At 37.7% G+C, this 10,390-nt stretch overlaps 1 protein-coding gene across 1 annotated transcript in view; it reads left to right on the plus strand.

Annotated features, from left to right (window-relative positions):
- The window catches only part of cttnbp2 (cortactin binding protein 2), a 49,880-nt gene that overhangs the window by 37,498 nt on the left and 1,992 nt on the right, over positions 1 to 10,390 (plus strand). The window contains exons 11-22 of the mRNA XM_082181312.1: positions 1,178 to 1,273; positions 2,918 to 2,997; positions 3,409 to 3,495; positions 4,453 to 4,552; positions 5,242 to 5,397; positions 5,495 to 5,676; positions 6,438 to 6,616; positions 6,936 to 7,141; positions 8,502 to 8,684; positions 8,813 to 8,864; positions 8,949 to 9,060; positions 9,933 to 10,079. Coding sequence (XP_082037438.1) covers positions 1,178 to 1,273; positions 2,918 to 2,997; positions 3,409 to 3,495; positions 4,453 to 4,552; positions 5,242 to 5,397; positions 5,495 to 5,676; positions 6,438 to 6,616; positions 6,936 to 7,141; positions 8,502 to 8,684; positions 8,813 to 8,864; positions 8,949 to 9,060; positions 9,933 to 10,079 — 1,580 coding nt within the window. The remainder of the gene's footprint in view (positions 1 to 1,177; positions 1,274 to 2,917; positions 2,998 to 3,408; positions 3,496 to 4,452; positions 4,553 to 5,241; positions 5,398 to 5,494; positions 5,677 to 6,437; positions 6,617 to 6,935; positions 7,142 to 8,501; positions 8,685 to 8,812; positions 8,865 to 8,948; positions 9,061 to 9,932; positions 10,080 to 10,390) is intronic.

Raw genomic sequence — 10,390 nt, forward strand, 5'->3', positions numbered from 1 at the left:
ATATATATATATATATATATATATACTGTGTCTAGACAGACATTTTATTTCTATTATTTTATTTCCTTTTTTTTTATTTGTTGGGTCTTTTGCAAACTCTTTTGCTTTATGGTCTTTTTTTCTTGTTTTTTTTTTTTCTTGTTTTTTTTTTTAATGTGAAATGTGACCTGAACATTTCTTGGTGATATTCACCCCTCGTATTTGTTTTTATTTTTTATTTTGATGTGAAATATGACCTGACATTTTTTTGGTGAAAAATACCCCTTCACTGACATGTTTGAATGCACAGTGCAGAAGCAGCCATGATCGTTTCATGATTGCTTTGAAATGCAACCTGTAGCGTCGAGAGATGTTTGCGATGGCTATTCTCGGATGACCCCAGCCTTCTGAACAGCTGCTGCGCTTCCTGAATTGCCCTTGGTTACTGTTCAAGTTTTAATTTCCCCACCTCAGCGATTTTAAACTCTTGTTGTCATAGAAGCAAGAAAAAAGAGACGGCCAAAGTGCCCAATATGTGTTAATATATCTGCCACTAGTAATATATCTGCCACAAAACTTCTGAATATAGAACTTAATACCACACACACATCCGCACAACTGTGCTATTATTTACTTGTGTAGGCTCTTTAGTAGTTATTTTGAGCATTCTAGTGAGCATGAATTTAATGTGACTCTTGTCTTGGGTGTTGTCCAACACCACACTGGGCCAAGTAGGGAAGGACGTGGGACAGGGGTCTAACTCCGCTTGGCTCGACCCGGGGGTTGTCATGCAGGGCTGCTGAAAATAAACTAGCCTTCTCCAAGTTCTCACCTATCTCTTTCACACCCCTATGGCCTTCTCCCTGCACTCTTTCTCTCACCACTTCTTTTTTTTGTTTACACTCAACTCCCCCCTTAAGACAAGATGTTTCCAAACACCAAGAGCAGATGTCAAAATGAAGCGATTTGGCCTACAGAGAGCAACTTGATGACTCTCTACTATTCCAGACAGAAAACATGAGGAGACTGACAGACAAGAAAGAGAGAGGAGGATAAAAGCTCATTTATCATGGCTCAAAACAGTAGATGAAAACTGCTCCCATGTCTGTAAAGATTACACATCCGTGTCTTTCACCATAAGTGGACACATACATCTAGCAAATTAATCCCTCTTTCCTAAATGATTTTGCTTGTTCAGGTGATGCTGTCTGGCTGCCAGGACAGGAACTGGCCCAGTCTCCTTGGGACCTCATTCGGAAACGCCTGAGTCAACGTATTACCATACATCTTAAAGGTGAGCTTTGCAGTCGTTTCATTTAGTCTCTTTTAAACTAAGGCCTATTTTACACCTCTCATACATAAGCAGTCCATATTAATTTTGTCACCCATATTAAAGACTCCTAAAAATGTATTACGGTTTTCACAGAAACTTTAAGCAGCACAGCTGTTTTCAACACTAATAATAATAAGAAATGTTTCTTGAGCACTAAATTAGCATATTAGGGGGTCAGTAAGATAAAGTAGTCTCTTCAGCTTGCAAAGACTGCATTTATTTGAAATTCATTAAAAAATTTAAGGATTAAAAAATACAGTAAAAACAACACAATTTATTTATTTATTTTTCTTAAATAACTATTTTCTATTTTAATATATTTTAAAATGTTATTCCTGGGTTGGTATAGCTGACTTTTCAGTGAGAACTGTTAATGAATAGAAAGTTCAAAAGAACAGCAGTTATCTGAAATAGATGTTCTTTTGCAACAATGTAAATGTCTTTACTGTCACTTTTGATCCGGTTATTTTTATTTTTTTATTTTTTTAATCTTACTGACCCTAAACGTTTGAACAGTATTACATGGCATTGCATTCTACATGGTATAACTTGTAAGTAATGTTAAAAATGCATTTCTTTATGTAGAAATGAACATTAAATTAGATTAAAAGTATTGTTCATAGTTATTTGTATATGTTCATGGTTCATATGTATGCAGTGACTAATGTTTACAAATTGAACCTCATTGTGAAGTGTTGCTAGCCTGGAAATCCAGACCTAAATCTGAAAAGTTAATGGTCTGGCATCGACTAATGAAAATCGGCCAGCTCGAGGGGCGGCACCAAGCATGCATTTGAAAATCTCACTGCACGCAATTGGATAACACTACGACCAATCACAACAAGCCCCATACGCTTAGCTACCAGCGGAGCTAACTCGTAGATTAGACTCTTACCGTATCCGGTCGGCAAAACAGCAAAAACGCACTTCTTACAAAGGAACAATTCGAGCGGCGTCTTCTTTTCCTCTTCTAAATAAAAAGTCTAACTCGTTCATTGTAGCGGCCAAAGCCGTTTCAAACAACTGGTGTTCATCCATAGCCATCTTGCAATGTTTACTAATGACTTCGACGTCACACGCTGTCGTCATCTGTTTAGCTCGCCTCTGGCCCGCCTATATCAGATAACCCGATGTGATTAGTGCAGCTCGGATACAAGGGCATATTTAATGAGCATCATTACTCGACGCCACAGTAAACTCGCTGAGCAAATTCAACTTGTGCTCTCGCGAGAACTCTGGATTTCCAGGGTAAAGTGTTGCCACATTTTGTAAAATGATCAAATTGTATAAGAGATTCTCTTGGTAAAGCAGAAAGTTACACTATGCCTATGATAGAAAGAACCAGCACACAGATCTCTTGTGTTTCCACACTTAAATGAATAGCCAATCTGTGCTCCCTGTCATCACATGACCATGATGATTAGCTGGGCTCCAGAATATTCCTTCTCATGCAACAGCACGTCAAAACAACTGCATGAAGTCCTCGCTCAAATCAATTTCACACAGATCTCCTGGTCTCCCATGTCCTCTGTGTGTTGTGGTCTTTGATATACTGTGTAGGTTTGATTTATGTCTCATGGCTGCTATAATTTTGCTTTCTGTCAGGCCTGTCAGAGTGCACTCTGGATGAGATGACGTACGACTCCCTGATCCCTCTACAGCTGCTGCAGAACTACGTCCGCCTGGTACGCTGACTCACTCTTCACGTCAAAGAGAGTTTTTTAGCATGTCTGGGTTACGCTGGATGATCTTTAAAGTTTGGATTAAGAGTGCTGAGAGGGAACAAAGTCCTTATAATACCTTGGGACCAAAACAAAATGCTTTGAGCCTCCACCACCAGTTCGGCACCTTGGGGCAACAGATGCTATTTGTGTTTTAAACTGATGTAATAGAAGATACATGCAGATACAGTGCAACAAGCAGTAACTTAAGACAACAAAACACCCTCAAAGACACACTTGAGTAATCAAGCCTGCATAAAGGCATGCATAAATAAAATATTTGGCATGGATGTTAAAATGAACGTGGTCTAGATGAATAATACATGTGGAATTGTACATGTTGATAAACTCAGTTGTGTTTTTGTTTGTGGTCAGGTGGAACAATATCATAATGTCATCTTCCATGGGCTGGAGGGCAGCTTTCAGGAGTACATCGCCAACCAGATCTCTCATTATATCAAGGTAATTATTATCAGTTGTCTTAAATATTCATATTTTACATTTCATCCAAAGGGTTTAAAAATGAATAAGTAAATGCATTTTGTTCATTTAAATGTTTTGAACATTAAGCACTGATTATATGAGGGCTAAATCTTATAAGGATATACATAAAAAGTGCTAAATTCATGAAAATGTATGATAAATTCATGAAATGTATTCAAAAACATACACCACATTAAATTCATAAAAAGTGAATTTAAAGCCATTTATAATAGAAATTTCTATTTCTATTATAATAATTCTCAAAAAATAATAATTCAAATAATTCTCAAAAAATGATCATGGTTTCCACAAAACTATGAAACTGCATAAATGTTTTTAACATTGATGATAATAAGATATGTTTCTTGAGCAGCAAATCAGCACATTAGAATGATTTCTGAAGGATCATGATGTGACACTGAAGACTGGAGTAATGATGCTGAAAATGCAGCTTTGCCATTACAGGAATAAATTACATTTTAAAATGTTAAAATATTAAAAACAGTTATTTTAAATTGCAATATTATTTCACAATATTACTGTTTTCACTGTGTTTTTGATCAAATAAATGCGTTTTGGTTGGTGAGCATAAGATAATTCTTTCAAAAACAATAAAACATCTTACTGACCCCAAACTTTTGAACGGTGCTGTAAAATAAATGGTAAAAGGAGTACAATCTTATTTCCATAATGTAACATATATTTGAGTAAAATGTTATTCACCAAGAAAAAATTTAGGATGGGCCGGAAGGTGATAATAGTAGTAAAGTAAATAGGCTCCATTTTCATGTTGACTTAGAGTTTCACAAATGAATAAACGTCAAGTAAAAGTTAAACATGAGCTTAATCTCTGAATCTCAGTATGTCTCTTGTGATGTGAACATCCATCTGTACCAGTCATGATGTTTATGATGCACCTGTTGTGTGTGTTTGCAGCACAGACAGGAGGCCCAGGGGATTGGCTGTGATGTCATCAGGGTGGAGATAGATGAGAGTCTATCAAAAGAGCACCTGCTGGAGATCTTCATCAACTGTGGTAAGAGCAGCGCTGTGTCGAGGAGTCGCATATCTCAAGTGATGATGTAGGCAAATGAGCAGAGGAAGAAGAAATCAGACCCTAGAAACAAGATCAAATCTTGAATTTCCATAAAGTTTATCATGTGTTTAATCTGAAATGCTCAGAAATAACTGATGATTTTGGCCTGTACCTTGTAAAACATTTTTTTACAACATAAATCTAGGTTACGGTGAGGCACTTGCAGTGGAAGTGAATGTGGTACATTTGTAAATGTTTAAAATACTTAGTAAATGTTAGTGAGTGATTTTTCACAACCATGCTAACAGACATTTTGTTCACATTTTAAACTGTGTAAAGTTATATCAAATTTTACATATTTATTGCCATGGCTCTAAAACAACCAACTTTACAGCTCAAATAGTAAATAACTTTTAACATAAGAATTGTTACTGCTTTTTTTGAAATAATGAGCTTCAAATTTCTGCTGTTAAATCCTCCAAAAATGGGACCCATTCACTTACATTTGAAGTACTTCTCCATAACCTTGATTTTTGCACAGTATTTTTTGTGGTAATCTGCATTATACTACAAATGATGTTGTTTGAGGAGTTTAACTTCTATTGAACCTATAATATTCCTTACATAATTGCATCTTTGAATGAATATAGTGGTATGTTTGGTATTGATCGAGTTGTGTTGTGTATCAGGGTTCCTGGTGTCTTTGCATGAAGGCAGCGCTGGGCGTTGTGTTGTGGCGGTTCTTGAGGGTCTGGAGAGAGCCCACTCTCTCAGCCACATCCTGGGAGACCTGTGCGAAGCACTAGAGAACCGAGGATCTGTCTATTCCCTCTCCCTTAATCATGGTTAGATGCATTCATACAGCTGTAGCAGAGCAGGAACAGTCAGTGTACCTGAAATAGCGTTTTGGTTAAACTCTTTTCTCCTCGTGTTGATGGGCAGGTCACAATGGGCTCTACTATTTCCGTGAAGGGAGTTTTTTGATTGGCACCCTGGCTAAGCCTCGCCTGCAGGGTGCTGAGCTACGATTACAGCAGCACTTCCGCTGGGTTCAGCTGCGCTGGGACACAGAGCCCCTCAATGGCATGCTGGGACGTCATCTCCGCAGAAAACTCCTCCACAAGGTCAGCCCTGCTTCATTATCTAATGAGCTGGAGGGAAGACCTCCAAAATAGCAATTCAGCTCTAAATTTAGTCAAGATCGTTTAGTACAGTGGTTCTCAACTGGTTTTGGCATGGGACTCACAGTTCCCCATGGTCATGACGCTACGCACTAAGCTAATCTAAGCTAATTTATTTCTCAAAAATGGTTGACATACAGACAAGTACCATCCCTCTTTAAAGCTATTAAATAGCAGCCCCAAACTAGTATATAGTTAGTAAGTTGGTATGAGACACTACTAATAAAATAATAAATAAAATAATAAAATAAGTGAAAATAATTAGTTTAAAAATAAATAATAGTGGTAAATACACAATACTTACCTGAACTATTAATAAAACATAACGCTTTGATCCTGATGAATACCTGCATGCAAATTCTTCTCAGCTAACACACGACATACCAGTGACATAATTTATTCGGACGTTTTAGTAATTTCATGACTCACTAAACGTAACTATGACGTTGCATGCTGGTGATTTAATTTGCTCTATATATATTGTGAAGTGATATATAGCACACACTGAATAGATAATGAATCACGTGTGTTTTTCAGGCACTCTTTTTTTTCTTTCTTTTTTTTTTACTGTGTCTGACAGAAGAGTTGTCAGCCTTCACGCACATCTTTCAAAATAAAAGTCTTGCATCAGAAAAAAACATTTACAATAAAAAAAAAAATTGTGTGAGCTATCCCTTTAACTTAGATTTTCTGTGTTTCTGCAGACTCAGGGCCAGTGCTGGACATCTGATGATCCCGTACACAAAGCTCTTTCTTGGGTGTGCTCAGTGTGGCACCAGCTCAACGCCTGTCTGTCGCGTCTGGGGACATCAGAGGCCTTGTTGGGACCCTACATCTTCCTCTCCTGCCCTGTGAATCCAGAACAGACCCAGGCCATTCCAAAGTATGTCAATCTAGTATTGTCACAGTACTGGAATTAATATTAATATATATATAATAATAATAATATTTCTAAGACAATTGTAAAACAGCTGCCCTGTTAAATAAAAAAATGAACATTTCAAAACAAGTAAATAAAGCATAGCTGGTACCATGTATCGATACTTCAGAAAATGTGTATTTAAATTTTAAAAAAATAAAAAATAATCACAACACTGTCATTTGAAATTAAACAACTATTCATGGATTTTTTTAATTTTTTGTATTTCCTATGACAGGCAGTGTTTTCATGTTAAAATTGGTCCATGTGTCTTTGTGTTTAGGTGGTTAGTGAGGCTTTGGAATGCAGTGATTGTTCCACGGGTCGAGGACGCTGTTATATCTAGAGTAACAGCCAAGCGCTCTCCCGCCCAACGACGGTCTCCCAACAACAAAGGTCTGAGCCCAGGTCAGAGAGCGGTTGTCAAAGCAGCTCTCAATATCCTTCTGAATAAGGCTGTGCTGCAAGGCTGCCCACTGCCCAGACCAGGTACAGCACCAGTGTTGGGGAACAGACTCAACTAAAACATGCGACAAATGTAACTAAATTTACCAGTAGCTTGACAGTAGCTCAGTTCATTTTACAATAATGCAGCTATTTCAGTACTGAGATACTTTCCCCAGCCACATTCAAAGTAGTCTCAGACGTCACTCCCACAGACCGTTGGCTGATGCATATGGCACACAAAATTGGAAACACTTCAGGAGTTTAGAAGTCATCATTTGATTGGTTGAATTCTACAAAGAAAGCTTATATCTGTGACAGTGAGCACTTATCAGGATTAACTAAACACTGGATTTTCAAAAGTATGTGAAGTTCACAGCATAGAGTTTTGCACGCCATTCTGTTATCGTAGGGACATCATCGACGTTATATTTTCATGCCCCCAAACATGAAGGTGAACAAAACAAACTGTGATTGGTTGCTTTACATGTAGCTGCTATGGAGTCCAGACCTTCTGCCGTCAGTCTGAAGGTTTGGCTATGCAAGACTACATTCAAAGTAGCTTTATTAACACTGACCATCAGCCATTAAAGGGGCTATTTGTAAGAATTTTAATGCATTAATCGATTTGAACAGCGTGTAATGAAACTTAAAAAAATTAGGTTGTCTTTGAAAGCCAGACTGATTTTCATGTGAAGAAATGTAAATATTTTTCCTGGGAAAATAAAAAGGATGTTAAGTTTAAGCACACTCCCGAGAGCCTCTCTTCTGTTATATGACACATGAAACGAATGCTTATACAATGTTCAGGATAATGCCGAAAGAGCCATTAATGTCAATGTGTCATGCAAAGAAAAGGGATTCATTCAAACTATAGTCTGACATAGCCAGATCTATATAGTCTATAGTCTCAAATATACTTTATAATCAAACTATCATAACTGTGTAATTTTAATTACCTCATCTGTTGACATGATGCCAGTGAATTGCAGAGCTGGGGCAAACATATCCATATCGCTATGATCAGATGCTTTCTTAACTGCTGTTTTCTCACCGCTGTCATTTTAGATGTTTATTTTGTTACAGAGAGGAAAGCAGCCAGCACATATTTAAATATTCATCTAAATGTCGCTCTCAGCAGCGTGGACGACTTCGGGATGTTCGTTAACAGTATATCTTTTTACTTATATGTGAAGAATAAAAAAAGAACTTCGCCGAGTATATTGGCCTGTTAGAGTGCGAACACAAGCAATAAGTTGCTGCCTCCAATTCACTTAATGGCCACCGGTGTCGCTAACAACAAGGGTTTTTGAATTCTACAAATAGCCCCTTTAAATCTTTCAGTGCAGTAGTTATTTGTGCTCACGTAAAACATATTTGACTCTTTTTCTGTTTGTGTGGTTAGAGATTGACAGGCTTTTACCAGAGTTCCAGGGAGGATGTTTCCCTCTTTCCACCATTGGCTCCGCCTACAGGAAAGGGGGCCGAAAAGGACGCGATAATGGCGCTTGGAGACGAGCCAACACCAGTCCGCGGAAGAAAGGAAGCCCCGCCTCTGGGAGGAACTCTAGCTGTTCCTTAAGAGAAGGTGAGGTGTAACCGATGGCTTTGATTTTGCAGTAAATGCACCTCAGCTACTGAAGCAAACTGCTTTTAACTTTTTGTTTCAAAAGAATTGTCTAAATAATCCTTATTCTTTTATTTCTTGTAATATAGGATCTCTGGCCAATTCAAGCACTCACCCACTGACAAATGTCAATCATGCAAGGTTGGTTTCCTATGTGTGTGCATGTGTTTGTGCTACCAGCAGATGGCAGTGTTACTCAATGATTCTGTGTGGATGTTCCTGCAGACTCAGTGATGGAGTTGCTGTGGGTCTTTCTCTCTACTCTGATGATGAGACGGATCTCATCAGAGAACTCCAGACCATGTGCTCTAGCAAATCTGAGCCAGACATAAGCAAGGTAATAGACATATATGCACTGTTCAAAAGTTTGGGCTATGTACGTTTTTTAACATTTAAAAAAAAGATGATGTTATTTTTGTTCACCAACGCAGAATTTATTTGATCAAAAGTAAATCTATTATTCCTGTGATGGGAAAGTTACATTTTCAGCATCATTACTCTTCAGCAGTCTTCAGTCTCACATGATCCTTCAGAAATCATTCTAATATGCTGATTTGGTGCTTAAGAAACATTTCTTATTATCATTGTTAACAGTTGTGCTGCTTAATATTTTTGTGGAAACTGATCTACTTTTTTCAGGATTCTTCGATGAATAGAACGTTTTTTTTTTAAAAGTACTTGCATTAATAATAGTACATGTATATAATCCATTTACGTTTTGATAATAAAGTGGGGGGAGAAAAACTTCTACCGACTTGCATTAATGGGATTGTTCACCCAAAAACGAAAATTTACATTTTCTCACCTTTTATGTTGTTCCAAACCTGTATGAGTTTCTTTCTTCTGTTGAACACAAAAGAAGGTATTTTGAAGAATGTTGGTAACCAGACAGTTGATGGCACCCATTGACTTTTTGTATTTTTTTCCTACTATGGAAGTCAATTTTGCACGTACAAGCACCACTCATATACCTTCAGAAAATGTAAAAATATCGTTTGTTACTATTGGTATTTTTTTGTTAATTTTACATGCACATTACAAAGCAGTGGTTTAATCTTCTAGTCTTAAGTTTTAGTCTGTTTACTACAAAAAACTCTTTTCTCAGAGACTTTCTGTTCAAGCTACAACAGTCTGGCACAGTAAAGCACATGGCCTTGCAGTTTGTAGGAATTAACGAGCTGTTTTCATTTCCTCTTTTACCTGGTACAGATTGCTCTCTTTAAAGAGGACTTCATCATGCTTCCAGACTCGAGTCCGCCCACTCCTCAGATGAGTGATGGTGAGGTCACGCAGCCCCAAACACTCCCTGTTACAACAGAGAGTGCCGTGGATATGACCTATCCTCCACCACAGAAGGCAAGCCTTTGATAAAACACCATGGCTCTGTTCCAAAGCCTACTGAGAGACCCACAGGTAGCGTTCTTCCAAGGCATTGTCCTAACTGTCATGGACCCTTATAAATGACCAGTTTGGACACTCTACATAGTGCACAGATAAGGACATTTCACACTGTGCTTATTTTAAACCCCGCTTTTAACTCCGGGTAAAGGAACGTTTCACGTTTTTTAGAAGTTGAACTTATTTTAACTAGAGCACCGTGATTTTAGAACGCTGTGTCATGTGTTCTATATTTATCTGTTGTTTTTAATGGGGTTAAGTTATTCGCC

Source organism: Leuciscus leuciscus, assembly GCF_965113295.1.
Source record: "Leuciscus leuciscus genome assembly, chromosome: 10".
Taxonomy (NCBI): domain Eukaryota; kingdom Metazoa; phylum Chordata; class Actinopteri; order Cypriniformes; family Leuciscidae; genus Leuciscus; species Leuciscus leuciscus.